This window comes from Balaenoptera ricei, chromosome 13 (genome assembly GCF_028023285.1).
Source record: "Balaenoptera ricei isolate mBalRic1 chromosome 13, mBalRic1.hap2, whole genome shotgun sequence".
NCBI classification, from domain to species: Eukaryota; Metazoa; Chordata; class Mammalia; order Artiodactyla; family Balaenopteridae; genus Balaenoptera; species Balaenoptera ricei.
Genome location: NC_082651.1, coordinates 96,173,268 through 96,189,545, shown reverse-complemented (window position 1 = coordinate 96,189,545; position 16,278 = coordinate 96,173,268). Strand labels below are relative to the sequence as shown.

The window sequence follows — 16,278 nt, the reverse complement described above, 5'->3', positions numbered from 1 at the left end:
CCCTTTTAAAGTGTACAAGTCAGTGGTTTTCAGTATATTCACAAGGGTGTGCAACCATCACCTCTATTTCCAGGATATAGTCATCACTCCAAAAGGAAACCCCATTCCCGCTGGGAGTTTGGCTTTAAGTGTGATAGTAAGCCACTGGAAGATTTTAGCAGGAGACAAATAATCTGATTAATGTTTTCAAGATCACTCAGGCAACTGTGAGGAAAGTGGATTCTAGGTAGGCACAGGTGGAAGCAGGGAGACCAGGTGGTCTTTTCTATACTTAAAACAAGAGGTAGTGGCTTGGATTAGGGTGGTGGTAATAGAAATGGAATGAGGTGAAGGGGTTCAGGATATGTTTTACAGGTAGACACAACTTTCCTCTAATGCAGTGCTTCTAAAATTACCTGTAATGAAGAACCAATTTGTTAAATTTCCAGTCTGTCACAGATTGAAACTTTTGAAAAGTATAATAATATTATAAGTAGAGACAGTGTTTCCAGGGGACGTGCCTGGAGTAGTGGTTTGTTGGTTAGGAGGGGTATATGGGATGCTGTTAGTCTGTGCCCATCCCTCTTTCTCTATTCTTCTCTATTTTTCTTCTTACCGTTTTTTCCTATCTGACATACTATAAATTTCATTTATTTGTTATGTCATCTTTTTCTTTTCACTAGAATGTAAACTCCATGGGAACAAGAATATTTTACTGTTTTGTTCACTGCTATATCCCCCAGCCTAGAATAGTGTTGGGTATATAGTACTCAATAAATGTCTGTTGAACGAATGAATGAATTGTAAATAAGTATGTATGAGTGTTTATTTATATATATGTGCTAATTTCTTCAAACTCAATAATTTACTCAAAATATTTGATCAGCTACTGTGTACCAGACATTGAGATGGAGTGGTGAACAAATGTTCCTTTGTTTAATTGTTCTTCCAGTGACAGGCACCTACCGTGCACTGTCATAGGTACTGGAGACCGAATGGTGGGCAAGGAGGTATTCTAACAAGAAAAACAGGGATCAAGGAAGGTCTCCCTGAAGAAGTGATTTAAGAGATAAGTAGGAGCTAATCATGTGAGAGGAACTAGGGAAAGGAGGAAGGAATGCCATGTCTGCAAGCCTGGTGGTAAATTGACAAATAAGATAAACACACCTTTTAGAAATATTTTGTCTATTTGGGCAGAAACTTAAGAGATTATTAATCAACTAAATGTTTTCTCCACACAAGGGTACAGAGAATAATAGATATTTTCAGATTAATTACCCTTACATATATGTAGGATATACAGTATACTCAACTGATTCTTACCTTGTCTTTGAAATACATTTTTACCTCTTTTGTTTTGTTACTTTGCCAAATCAGTACATACCTTTTATTGAAACTCTTTTTAAAAATATAGATTCGTTGAAGAGGAACATATTCCTTATGTAAATGCTTTTCAGCATTTTCCAGAAGAGATGAAATTATATGGGCGTGACAAAGGAATCTTTGCTATAGAGGTCAGTTATTTTCTTTTTTACTTTGTAGTCACTTATAAGACACAAGAGTAATTTGGTGATTTATATTCCTCTCCTGACTTATTTGGTGTTGGAGTTTTAAAAAATGTCATCTAGTTTTTGTTCTATTCAAATATGGACATTAGTCATAATTTAATGAAGAGTAGAATTATTTTTTATTTTCCTTATGTGGCTACATCTAATCCTTTAGGTTACGCTATCCTCAAAATGCAGCTATAATGTGAGGTGTGTGCATTGCAAATAGGTGTATTGTTGAGACCAGAAGTTTTATATAGAGACCTTTAGGTAATTTCAAATTTAAAAAACAGTATTTTTTGTTGTTGTTTGCACACTATGTTGCTTTGGAGAAAAGAGATGAAAGTTATTATGTTGTTTCAAGAGACACTATTTTTTTAATATATTTAATTAATTAATTAATTAATTTAAAAATTTTTGGCCGTGTCAGGTCTTAGTTGTGGCATGTAGGATCCTCATTGAGGCATGCGGGATCTTTCGTTGCGGCGCACAGGCTTCTCCCTAATTGTGGCGCAGGCTCCAGGGTGCGTGGGCTCTGTAGTTTGCGGCATGCGGGCTCTCTAGTTGAGGCGCGTGAGCTCAGTAGTTGCAGCGCATGGGCTTAGTTGCCCCGCAGCATGTGGGATCTTAGTTCGCTGAACAGGGATCAGACCCACATCCCCTGCATTGGAAGGTGGATTCTTTACCACTGGTCCAGCAGGGAAGTCCCTCAAGAGGCACTATTTTAAGTCCTTTGCTTGTGTTAGGCTTCTTCTAGATCTCTTTTCAGATGTCTCCAATGGCAGCGCTTCTGTCCTTTTAATTATGAGTCTTTATCACTATTTATAGTACTCAAAGGTTATTTTCCCTGTGCTCTTCATCAGAAGGTTTTCAGTGTACTAAATATTAATATTAAATATTATCCTCCATTTACCCACTTAAGGAATTATTTTCAAAGGCTTTCCTAACCTTCACAACCTTCACATTGTTTTCAGTTTAATTCAAGAGACATTTATGATCCTTACTAAACCCCTGCATGAGTATGGTTCACCATCTTTCCAATTTTATATGTGAGTAAACACCTCAGACAGGTAGAATGATTTGCCGAGGTCATGCAGATGGTAGTCTCAGACTTGGAACTACAGTGCTTTAGGCCTTTTACTCATTGTATGGTCTTTTGTTCTGTTTTTGTACCATCTTACTATTATTTGTCCCATCTAGTCTTTATTTCTTTTTTCTTCTTTTTCTGCCTTTTTTGAATTAAGATTTTTTTTATGATTCCATTTTATCTCCACTATTGATTTATTAACCATACCTCTATTTTTTTAGGACGTTGTTCTAGAGTTTATAAAATTCATCTTTAACGTACCACAATCTGCCTCAAATAATAATATACCAGTACATGTATAGTGTAAGACCCTTACAAGAATATATATACTTCCACTTCCCTCCTCCCATCCCTTCGTGTTAAACATTTTATCTTTACTTGTTAGATATTCCACAATGCGTTGGAATTATTTTTGCTTTAAAAAGTTGTTTATCATTTTAAGAAATTAAAATGAGAAGAACTACTTCATATTTACCCACATTTTGCCATTTCTGGCACTATTCCTGTCTAAAAAAGTCCTTTAACATTTCTTATAGTACAGATCTGTTGGCAGTGAATTCTTTTGGCACTTTTTGGTCTAAAAATGTCTTTGTTTTGCCTTCATTTTTGAAAAAACATTTTCACTAGTATAGAATTCTGGGTTTGTACTTTTCCTTCAGCACTTTAAAAATGTTTCTTTCTACAGGACTGTCTGATTTCTCTTCTCTTCTCTTCCCTTCCCTTCCCTTCCCTTCCCTTCCCTTCCCTTCCCTTCCCTTCCTTTCTCTTCCCTTCCCTTTCTTTCTCTTCCCTTCTCTTCCTTCCTTCTCTCGTTCCTTCCTTCCAACTACATGTTAGACCACAGCTCACTAAGGCTTCTGTTCTTTTTCTTTTCCTCAGTGTGTTTTGTTTTGGGTAGTTTCTAAGATGATATCTTCAAATTCACTGATCTTTACTTCTTGAATGTCTAATCTGCTGTTAAACCCATCTAGTATTTTTTTCATTTCAGATTCTGTATTTTTCATTTCTAGAAGCTCCATTTTAGTCTTATCTTTTTCGTTTCCCTCATTATGTTTATGTTTTCTTTTACATCTTCCAGTTTATTGACAATATTTACAGTAGTTGCTTTAAGGTTATCATCTACTAATTCTGTTATCTCTGTTATTTCTGGGTCTGTTTCTATATCTCCTGAGTATGTGCCATATTTTCCAGCTTTGCATTCCTGGTAATTTTGATTGGATGAAGACAGTGTGAATTTTGTGTTGCTGAATACTGGATTTTTTTTTGTTCTGGTGTATGATTAGGTAACTTAGATATCAGTTTGATCATTTAGAAGCTTGTTTTTTTAATGGCTGTTCCACAGCCTATATTGTGAGACTAAGTAAGCCCCGCTACTAAGGCATGTCCCTTTGGAAGACTCTACCCAGAGCCCCCACTATTATGAAGTCTTTCCACTCCAGCTGGTGCCTTATGCAAACTCTGAGAATTGTTTGGATTCATTGGAAAAAATCCAATGATTTTTTTTTTTCTCCCCTGGCCTCAGGTTTTTTCTCACACATGCACAGATTGGTACTCAGTCAAAGACTTGAGAGGACCCCTTTGCAGACCTCCAGAGTTCTTTCTCTGCAGTTTTATCCTCATTGGTACTCTGCCTGCAAATTATAGCCACCTCAGCTTCCAGGAACTCTAATCTCTCTCTCTGTAATTTAGCAAGACCACTGGGCTCTGTTTCACTCCCTGCTCCCTGCACTACAGCTTGGGGACTGCCTCCAGGCAGTAATCTGGGGCCATTTGTTTCTCTTCTCTCAGCGATTATATAGTCCTGTGCTTCCTGTTATCCAGTGCCTAAAACTGTTGTTTCATATATTTTTTCCAGTTCTCTGTTTATCATGGGAAGTCAATTCCCGTAGTAGTTTCCCATAGTAGTTAATCCTTTAAGGGCAGAAACAGAATTGTTCTAAATACTCATTTTTAGACATTTAGAAATAGAGTCAATATTCAGATGCTTTTTACCTGAGTGTTACGTAAACAGCTCTTTCTTGAATGCCTAAAAATATCTCATTGCTCGTATATTCTTGGATTTTTTTGAAAATTATAATCTCTGTTCACAAATATTGTCTCATCTTTGCTTCAGAATTTTCCATCAGCTGGACCATGTTATTGGAAGATCATGGTTGTAGGCTTTTGTTTATACAAAATACTTGCCTAGTAATAATCTCTTTTGTGGACTATTTTTAAATTAATCTTGAGGGGACAGGGGTATGTAAAATAGGGGAGTGACTTCTTGTAGAGATTTTGATAGGAAGTATAAGCATAAAAATAGATTATGTCTTGGTAACAGTAACTATTGCACTTTGCCTTTTTCACTTGTATCTTAGAGAACTTTTTTTTTAAATAAACTTTTTATCTTGGAATAATTTTAGATTTATAGAAAAGCTGCAAAAATAAAAATATATCCTTTACCCAGATTCAACTATTGTTAATATTTTATTTTATCCTTTGTGCTGTTCTTCCCTATCTATGTATCTATCTATGCAATTCTATTTCTGAATCATTGAGGGTAAGTTACATTTATCATGGCCCATCATCCCTAAATATTTTAGTGTATATTTTCTAAGAGTAGGGATATTCTCTTATATAACTGCAATTTTCTTATTAACTTTTTATTTTTCTAGGAGCTGCACAGTATAGATATGCCACAATTTACCTGACTAGTTCTCTATTGATGGAGTTTTGTGTTTGGGGATTAAAGGCTAAAGAAGGCAGCTAGGTAATGAAAAAACAAAACAAAACAAAACTGAAAACAATCTGAATGTCTATCAACAGGAAAATGGATAAAATGTGACATAATCAGACATGGTATATTAAACTACTATGAAAATGAATCAACTACAGCCACAAGCAACAGGAATGACTCTAAGAAACATTCTACTGAGTGTAAAAGGCAAGACTTAGGAAGCTACATACAGTATGATATCATTTTTGTTAAGCTCACAAAAGAAGTTAAGCTAAATATATTTATATAGATATATTTATGTGCATGATAAAGCTATTTAAAAAAAAATAAGTTTATGGTAAGCAAAATTCAGGATACTAGTTACCTCTGGATGGGGAGGCACAGAGGGAGGACTAGAGAAAGGAGTCCACTGGCAGATGTAGCAGTCGGGTTGGTTTGTGTATTTCTTGCATCCTTAACTACTCTTTGAGAGTAGGAATCATGTGTAATGCTTCTATTTTATCATACATAAGGCCTAATATATAATAATTATGTATACATGGTAAGAACTCTGTCTGTGTTTATTGGTTAAATGATTTGAAATAGCTGAAAAACAGAATGAGTTTAAATACTTTATTTAGAGAAGAGTTCAAATAGATTTGTTGGGGATTTTTTTCCACTTAAGTAGTAAACACCCAGACTGCTTCTTTTGTATTTATTATATAATATACCCAGAGGCTATTAAATAGTGGCATTTGATTGAAAAAATAAAAAAGCATTCCACTGATATTTTAGTGGTAAATGTGTAAGGGATATAACTTCTGCTTATAAGCAAGGACATTTAAAAAACTGAGTTATGGGTGTGTCAGTATCACTCATGAAAACCAGTGTGTGAGATAAATAATCTTATCTGTTATTTGTACTGTTCACCAATATACTGAAACCAATAGTAAATTACTCCAGTCGGAAAATGTATGTTTGAGGCTACATTGATGATACTTGTTTTAGGAGAATCATACCTCATGTTTGCTAAGTGAAACCAGTGATTTCATGTGAATTATCTGTGACTTGGTTTGATCCCGTGCCAGTATCCACCCCGAGTACCCAGCATGCTCAGCCCAGTTCTCCCCCTACCTCTGCTTCCCAAGACGAGGAATGAGAACCAAGTTTTATACTCATCTAAGGAAAACTGAATAATGACAAAGGTTAGCCTGCTACAAAAATAATCACATAACCCTGCCAAAATCAAATCAAATTTATTTGTGGATTGTCTACTCTTTTGGATACGAGCTTTTAATCTGCTTTAGTACAGTTATGTGAAATTTGAACATAGGTATTCCACAGTCAGCAGAATATTTGGAGGACAGGCACATCTTAAGAAGGAGGACTCAGGTTTTTCCCAGCTCTGATCCTGGGGCCAAAACAAATAACTGTCTCCTGTTCAGTTGGTCATCAGTTCATAAATTCAAATTTATTCATAAGGTTTATCTTGGTCTGTGCAAGTCGACAGCATGTTTCTGAAATGATCTCATCCCCAGGACCAAGACTGTATTCACATAAAATAATGTATTCACCACAAACTTCCAGAAGATTAGACTTTGAACATAAAAAAGTATTTTTTGCTACTACTGATAGATTTACAACCATTAAGATAATTCTAGCAGAGTAAAAATGCGAATTGAACTGTTTTGTGAATCATAATGCATGTGGAATTCATTTTATCCTTCCTCCATGAATAATATATTACAGTGCTTTGTCATTTCTTCTGACATTTTTATTCCTTGTTAATTTTCCTTTGCAATAGGAAGTCTTGTTTTAAGTTTGGGTTAACAGGTGCATGTAGCATTAGCTTTTTCTCAGCTGAATCTTTGCTTCAAAACAACACTAAGAATAAGTAAGGGTGAGGCACTGTACTTTTTTTTTTTAATAGCAAAGCAGGAAGTTCACCTCTGACAGGGTATTGTAATCAGGTTTATCACAAGAGCCTGCTGTTGTGTAACAGAAACTCTAGCTTGTCCTTACCTGTCTTAAGGCATTGCTTCATGAAGGAAAATAAACTCACTGGAATATTTGTGAAATTCAATAAAATGCTTTCCCAAGCACGCCATTTTTAATGCATGCTAGAACAATTTATTATAGCCTTGTGGTCTTTTAAAAAACATATTAGCCTTGTAATTTCTTAGTATTATAATTAAATGAATCTATAGCACTCTAGAAGCCCTATGTGCCATATTTACTATGCCTTTTAGACACATCCTCAGCCATGTCTCGTAATAGTCCATATTCCCTTCCTCCCCTCCCCCACTTTTTCAAGAAAAACGGGAAGGTTTGGGATGTCTTCAAATGACTGTTTACTTAACTGACAGGCAGCTTTTCTTCATTGTATGCTTTGCCTTTGCTTACAAAAGTGCATTCACTATTCCATAGTATGTTGAAACTTTTAAGTGGAAACAGCTTTTCATTAACAAAGGCAGCATTTTCTTTCCTCCTTCCATGTCTTAGCTTTCTCTACTAAGTCTTGGCTTCTTCAGCAGCTGTACCTCCACCAGAAACGACAAAAGGTGCAATTGTTCTAGGAGATGGTGATGAAGATAATGCCAGTGGAGTTTTGTGTGTGTGGGCTGCTGGGGACTGTTTTTCTTCTGTGTTTGGTTTTGTTTTGTTTTTGTTATTCCAGAAAGTTGAGCACACCTTAAAAACAAATCAAAGGGAAAGGGGAAAAAAGCTTTAAAGACCCTTAAACCTTTATCCTGTGTGAACTGTTTCTTTCCATTAAATTGTTCTGTTAATATTTAAGTGGGCCCCTCTGTCCCACTAACAACAAATCTGACAAAACTCACTTTAAAACATAGGGTAATGCAATACAGAGTATGGAGTATTGATGTGGTTTGTTTCTTCTAACAAGCGGGCCATGAGAGTTTGAGTCTTCCTGCCATTACCCTGACATAAGAGCAAAGTTCAGGAGAGGAGACAGGTGTGCAAATTAAGTTTTAGTATTTCCAACCATCTCCTTTTTCTGAGTTGTGATTCCCAACCTCCTGGTGAGTAGCTGTTTCATTTTCCTTATTTATTTAATTTATTTTTTATTTTAAAAAATAAATTTATTTATTTATTTAATTCATTTATTTGGCTGCGTTGGGTATTGGTTGCTGCACGCGGGCTTCCTCTAGTTGCAGAGAGCGGGGGCTACTCTTCGTTGCAGTGTGCGGGCTCAGTAGTTGTGGCACATGGGTTTAGTTGCTCCGTGGCATGTGGGACCTTCCCGGACCAGGGCTCGAACCCATGTCCCCTGCATTGGCAGGAGGTTTCTTAACCACTGCACCACGAAGGAAGTCCCTGTTTAATTTAAAGATAACCTCCTCCTCGTTTTTCTGCCTCTGCCTCTTCTGCTGCTTTATTTTTGAGTCAAGTTTCTGAAGTGTGGTGCTGATTTGAAGCATCAGTTACTTCTAGCAAAAATCTTTCAGTTCATCTGGTAGAATAAACTAAAAATCTATTCTTTTTCAGGGATACCATCTCCATATGGAGTACCAAATAGTCAAATTGCCGCTTGAACCAAGGTTGGGCCTAGACACACTTATCTCTGTTACAGATAGAATTTATTCTGCCAATGACTTAACACACAGTAGGGATACTTCCATCTTTTCAGCCTTGATTTTCTTTATTTTTATGTATTTTAAAACCCACAGACCAATTTTTTAACACTTAATATGTAACGTACATGTTATTCTACCATGGTCCTTGACAGTAATTCTAAATCCTCTCAAGAATTAGTCATTTCATCATCCCTCACTAGACTCAGCAAGAAGTAATAAAGAGGAAACTGGAAATTCATTCCAAAGTACATCTCCAGTATTTTGAATGTTGATCAACAGCATCCTCTCTGAGTAAAAAGAAAAGATGTAATGCTGGTTCAGCCAGACCCACTGAGTGGCACTTTGCCATGATGATTCATTTTGCCTTGGAGCAGCCTTACACCCTTTGTGAAACTAGGTCCCGTTGGTTGAAGGAAGAAAAAGACTCCTCCAGAGCTGTCAGTCACTCTTTCAGCCTCTCCAAATGACTGTCTTGTTGGATCAACGTTTGATACACTCTGAGTCTTCAAACTCTAGATTTTTTCACCATCTTACTCTGTAGGCCGTGTGTAGCTCTTGGGATTGTTTGTGCAATCTTTGTTAGAGTAATAATCTAACAGGTTTGAAACCTACCTGAGGGAAATTAAGACGAGTGTTATGATAACAGGTGTTCTCAGTTTCCCTCACTCCCACTCCCTTCCAGAATTACTACTGCCAGGCAGCAGGAATAGAAACCAGCTGATGTGTTCTTTTGTTCCTGGCTTCCCACAACATCTTAACCATCACTGGAATTTGTGGGTGTGCTTCTCTTGTCAAGCTTGTGAAGTAAAACCATCTGAGGGTCTCTTCCAGGCTACAAGAAAAATGAGGTTGAGAGCCGCTTCATTTTATTTTATTATTATTTTTTTTGCACAAGAATATCGTGGAGAGCTTGTTTAAACTACAGATTCTTAATCCTAGTGTTAGGGATGGATTTATTAAGTCTGGTGTGGGATCTAGGAATATTTTATGCAAGCATCTTGCAAGTGGTACTGATAGAAATCGTGCTTTGAGCAGTACAGACTAGGTTTCTTATTTCTGCCTCTGTCATTCTTTTGTTATTACATCTTATTCCACAAAACATTTGAGGTAAAAAGTAGACTAATTAGCAGATAACCAAAGACCAGTATAAAACAAAGTACTATTATACCTTAACTAAATATGCAGAGTTTTAAACAGGATTCTGGTAGTCCTCTTATTCTACTTAATACATCAGAGATTCCCCATGCCAAATGAAAATACAAAGACCCAGCAGCTTCTATGAGACCCTTTCCTTGGGTGTGCTCTGTACATGCATGCATTTTCTAAAAGTCAAAGTAAGACTATTCTAACGCAGTCATTAAATGTTCACTGTAATTATTATATATCCATGTTTTGGAATCTTGTCAAAATTAGAGCCTGATTCCCCTCTCCAGGCTAAGGACAATGGGACAGAAAGAAAAATGTGACACTGTGATCATATTCTCTAAAACAATGCTGTGTAACAGTACTCCCAGCCTTCTGCCCAAGGTTGGATACTTTGCTGAGCTAGTGGTTCAAGAGTGGCCTGCCTTGGTTGGAATAGGAGCAGATGTCTAGGGGGGTTAGTCCATAGCCAGCCCTGTAGGGACAAATGGGCCACCACTTCAAGTGATGTCGGAGGCGGAAGGGAGCGGATGTTAGTGTGGATGTTTTACACATATGTTAAGTCTTTTTAGCTTACCAGATTCCTTTTCATTAATGACCTTGCAATTACTTGTCATGAATTTATCATCCATTAAATTGGTTTTTTGAGATGGTTATTTTTCAAAGGGGAACATTCACTGCTCTAGTGTTTGTTTTGTTTGCAGATAAAAGTACTTAATTTCATCTCCTACCTTCATTATTTGAAAGGATTAGGGTTGCCATAAATCTTGTCAGTAATGTTAATTGTTTTAACTTGAAAAAATGCTTCAGATTTTGTGCGAAATGCAGCAGATGTCTAAATAAGTTCATTTTATAAAGAAAAAAGAGAGGGCTTCCCTGGTGGCGCAGTGGTTAAGAGTCCGCCTGCCAATGCAGGGGACACGGGTTCGAGCCCTGGTCTGGGAGGATCCCACATGCCGCGGAGCAACTGGGCCCGTGAGCCACAACTACTGAGCCTGCGCGTCTGGAGCCTGTGCTCCGCAGCAAGAGAGGCCGCGATAGTGAGAGGCCCGCGCACTGCGATGAAGAGTGGCCCCCGCTTGCCGCAACTGGAGAAAGCCCTCGCGCAGCAACGAAGACCCAACACAGCCAAAAATAAATAAATAAATAAATTTATAAAAAAAAAAAAAAAAAAAAGAAAAAAGAGAGCTTTTGCCAAAAGTCACTGAGAATATATGTTTTCCTTTTTTCTCTTTTAAATTCACAGATTAGAATACAATTAATAGTATTTTAGTGTACAAGTAGAATTACTGTATCTCAGCGTTTAAAAAAAGACTTGAAAGGCCACATTGCTATTTTGGATTGACAGAAATTTACTTTGTATTCTTCAGCTACAGATTAATCATATGTTAATAATATAGCTAATTGAAAGCCTTCTTTTTCCTAATAAAACTCAAGAGTTTAGACATTGAAATAGTGGTATCAAAATAAATACAATACAAAGAAGGTTGTAACCTCAGGCAAAGTAAAATCAGGCATAGTTAACACTTTGATTGTTTTCTATAAGCATACTCTTTTTTTAAAATATTTGTTTATTTATTTATTGGCTGCATCGGGTCTTAGTTGCGGCACGCGGGATCTTTTGTTGCAGTGCACAGGCTCATTAGTTGCGGCGCGCGGACTCTCTAGTTGTGGCACGTGGACTTAGTTGCCCCGCGGCGTGCTGGATCTTAGTTCCAGCTAAGATCGAACCAGCTTCCCCTGCATTGCAAGACGGATTCTTAACCACTGGACCACCAGGGAAGTCCCTATAAGCATACTCTTGTACCATTATAAAGCATTTCCTTGTGCTTTATAATTGCATATGAGCTGAATGTACCAAAGTAACATTTAACAGAGAAATATTCATTCCTTCAGTTGGCTTCCAAACACCTTCACACATTTAGAAAATGGGCAAGACATGACATAATGGTATTATTGGCACAAATTGTTGGGAAACAGATTTTTGCTTAGAATAAGGAAGAACTTTTTAATGATTAAACCCATTAAAAATGGAATAAACTACCTTCAGGGAAGGTATTGAGTTCCCATCACTGGAGATTTATAAGAAGGGCTAGACATATACCTGCTGGGGATTTTGTAAAGTTAGACCATATACTTTTAAAGGTCTTTCCAACTCTGAATTTGCCAATTAGATTATTTCTCCTACAAGGTGATGTATGAAGTGATTCTGTTACACAAAATAGTTTACTGAACTGATATTATCTTTCTCTCTTACCACTTTTTTTTTTTTAACTAGGCATACATACAGAAAAGTGAACATATCACAAATGTACCCAACCTGATGAATTTTCATAACCTGAACCAGCCCTGAGATCAGGAAACAACCTTCTTAGCACCCTAGGAGCTCCACCCTTATGCTCACTTGCAGTCATTACCTCCATGACTCCAAGAGTAATCAGTCACTCTCCTGACTTCTAACCGTATAGACTAGAAGCTCGGTGCTGAGTTGCTAAGTTTTGTACTTTACATATGTGGAGTCATTCTCTTTTGCATCTGGCTTCTTTTAACATTATGTTTTGAAGATTCATTCATACTGTTGCATGTAGAGCATTCATTTCTTTGCTGTATAATGTTCCATTGTGAGACTGTATCAAAATTTACTAGACATTTATTCTTGTACTTACTCTATTGTTGATGGCATTTGGGTAGTTTCTAGCTTGGGACTTTCACAAATAGTATTATGAACATTCTAGTGCATGTCTTTTCATGGACATGCATGCACATTTCTGTTGGGTATATGTAGCTAGAGCTGCTTTGCTGTAGAATATGTCCACACTCAACTTTAATAGATACTGCCAAACAGGTTTCCAAAATGTTTGTATTCAGGCCTAGTTTTAATGGGGTCCTACCGTATCGGAAATGTTAGTTTTTCTGAAATCCCATAAGCCTTAAAAAAAACTCTTGCTTGTAGTACTCGATAACTTTCTATCTCATCCTATAGTTATTTTTGTACACTGATCCCTTTTCTAGAGTATAAACTCCTTGAAGAGATCACTTTATTCACCTTTATATTTCCCAAAGTATGTTGCATAGAATAGACTCTAAATTTAATATTTTTATGTGAGTGGATGAGTAAATGAGGAAAAATTATATGTAGTATTAATAAGAAGAATGTTTGGAAATTGCAGAAATATAAGTAGCATACCCAATAAACTACAAGGGTGATCTTAAAGTGAACAGAGTTAATTTATTAATATTAGCTCATAGATTTTCCTGAATTCTATAAGACACTCTTATAGGCTATTCATGTGGGAAAATAGAAGTTTGAATTGCACATTTTTACCTATTAGACTTAAACCCTGGTGTCATCTCTCACATAGAAGCATGTGAGTATTATGTAACACTGAGCTAAATCTGTTAGCTGTGAATTTGAAGATTGGCGAGAGGGTGCCGGTGAAGGAGGGTGAGAGGGAAGTCGTGCTTTGGAGTGATTATGATGACATTGTAACTCCAGTTGGGTTGCAGCTGTATACCAGATTCTTCCATGATTGGCAAGAAGTAATGATTTCACTATACCATGGGTAAGGCCAGTAAGAGTTCTATGAGCCAGATAGAATTTTAATTTACCAGTATTACTGTTTAAAACTGCTTAGTGAGGATATTTGGGATTTATGGGCGTTTCCCCTTAATGCTTTTCTCTACATTCCAAATTTTATTCAATGAATACATATTACTTTTATTTTTTTTGTTTTTTATTTTAAAAACTTTTTTAAAAATTTATTTTAGTTTTTGGCTGCGTTGGGTCTTTGTTGCTGCGCATGGGCTTTCTCTGGCTGTGGTGAGCAGGGGCTACTCTTCGTTGCGGTGCACGGGCTTCTCATTGTGGTGGCTTCTCTTGTTGCGGAGCATGGGCTCCAGGCACACGGGCTCAGTAGCTGTGGCACTCGGGCTCAGTAGTTGTGGCTCGCGGGCTCTAGAGCTCAGGCTCAGTAGTTGTGGCTCGCAGGCTCTAGAGCGCAGGCTCAGTCGTTGTGGCGCACGGGCTTAGTTGCTCCACGGCATGTGGGATCTTCCCAGACCAGGGCTCAAACCCATGTCCCCTGCATTGGCAGGCAGATTCTTAACTACTGCGCCACCAGGGAAGTCCCCATATTACTTTTAAAATCAGAAAGTAGTTTTTAAAATAATTTGTGTTGCAAAAATTGCTACCTTGACTATCTCTTTCATTCCAGTCTTGGCCTAACTATGAAGATATCTATAAAAAAATAATTGAAGTTGCCACATTTTTAGATTTGCCACGTTTTCCAGACATAACTGAAGACTGCTATCTTCATCCAAACATCTTGTGTATGAAATACTTGATGGAAGTCAATCTCCCTGGTAAGTGTGTGGTGTATATAATGAGCAAGCTTTGACTTACTAAATTATTATGAACAATATATTGCATCTTCTCAAATCAGAGACTATTAGAGTCATCTGACAGGGTCCATAGTAACATGAAGCTTAATTTTAAAATCCTTTCTTAAAATATTTTGGACCATTTAAAATGGGTAAAAGGACACTTTTCAGAAATAATGAGTTCTATTTTGGTGTGAGGGATAAGCTTGAGAGAATATGTTCGGTTTTTACAGTAAGTTTGCTGAGTACAAGTAAAGTAACATATGTTTCAGTATGTGTTATTAATTACCTAGGTACCCACTCTTCCCAGAAAAGCAGCACTTCTTCATTTGCATGAAGCATGATTATTACATAAAGAATTCTAATTTTAAAAATCCCAGAAGTTAATCTATGGCAACATTTTTGTTGTTTGCTAATATATTGCTATTTCCAGTCCCTAAAAGAAATGCAGATCCAAGTCTGGTAGGATGAAACACAGAATGTGAAGACAGCCTTACTAGCTGTTGTACACAATATACCAAGACCCAGGTAACCCGAATGGAATCTGCCGATGGAATCCATTCCTGAATTTCTTGCTAAACTAGAAATGTGAGAAATGCAGGATTTCTATTCTTAACAGAAAATACAAACATGGTGTGACTATATTATTGCTTAAGCAATATAAAAAATGTGATTGAATGTATTTTTAATAGGGGAGGAAAATACATATATGAAAAAAGCAATATGTAAAACTGTATGTATGACATAATTTTAACTATAAAAATAAACATAAATTGGAGTAACATATATACACAAATGTAAATATTAAGTCTATACTTTTAAAGTATTTTTTTAAAAAGGAAAAAAATAAACTTTTCAAATACATGATTTATTAAGCTAAGGAATGTACGTCTCCGGTTAAGATTTCAGAAGTCACTAGCTATTTGATTAAGATTCCAGAATTTGGGGACTTCCCTGGTGGCGCAGTGGTTAAGAATCCGCCTGCCAATGCAGGGGACATGGGTTTGAGCCCTGGTCTGGGAAGATCCCACATGCCGCGGAGCAACTGGGCCCTTGCTCCACAACTACTGAACCTGTGCTCTAGGGCCCGTGCGCCACAAGTACTGAGCCCGTGTGCCTGGAGCCCGTGCTCCACAACAGAGAAGCCACCGCCATGAGGAGCCCGCGCACCACAACAAAGAGCAGCCCCCGCTCGCCACAACTAGAGAAATGCCGTGCGCAGCAACGAAGACCCAACGCAGCAGCCAAAAATAAATTAATTAATTAAAAAAAAAAAAAAAAAAAGATTCCAGAATTTGTAAAGTCTGATTTCTGCGCTTTGGCATGTTACATAGATCAGATTATTGTTTTGGATTTTGGTTTTTTCATTTACTTTTTTGATGGTTCTTTCAAAATATGGAAAGTTCCTGTGTTCTCTCATATACTCCCAAATCCTGAGCTTATAATGGGAATGCTAAGATATGGAAGGAATACAAGGAATTACCAACACGTAACTGACATGGGCTGGGTTATGGAAAGTGTCTAGCTCACGTAGTTGCTGTTGGACAGAGATGAGGCTGGCAGTATTTTCTGACCAGTGTGTGTGATTTAATACTATTTCTTACCTAACTCTTCCTGAGAGTAACAAGTAGAATTAAAGCCATTATAATAGGCAGAGAGACACTACTAGCATCTGATATGTTTAAGTGCCTTTTTTGGAGACTGTATTAAAAAGAACCAGGATAGAGAAATTTTACTTCTCACAAACTGTTCAATAGAAATAATTTGAAATGTAGAAAAAAAAAGTATACACAAATGTTATTGACCTTCTTATTTATACTGAAAAATTAGAAATAAATATCCTACAGAAAG

At 37.0% G+C, this 16,278-nt stretch overlaps 1 protein-coding gene across 4 annotated transcripts in view; it reads left to right on the top strand.

The window, feature by feature from the left end:
- TAF1B (TATA-box binding protein associated factor, RNA polymerase I subunit B) overlaps nucleotides 1-16,278 on the top strand; it is a 63,125-nt gene that overhangs the window by 26,662 nt on the left and 20,185 nt on the right. For all 4 annotated transcript variants that reach the window (XM_059942230.1, XM_059942234.1, XM_059942231.1 and 1 more), the window contains exons 8-9: nucleotides 1,394-1,493; nucleotides 14,262-14,409. In XM_059942230.1, coding sequence (XP_059798213.1) covers nucleotides 1,394-1,493; nucleotides 14,262-14,409 — 248 coding nt within the window. The remainder of the gene's footprint in view (nucleotides 1-1,393; nucleotides 1,494-14,261; nucleotides 14,410-16,278) is intronic.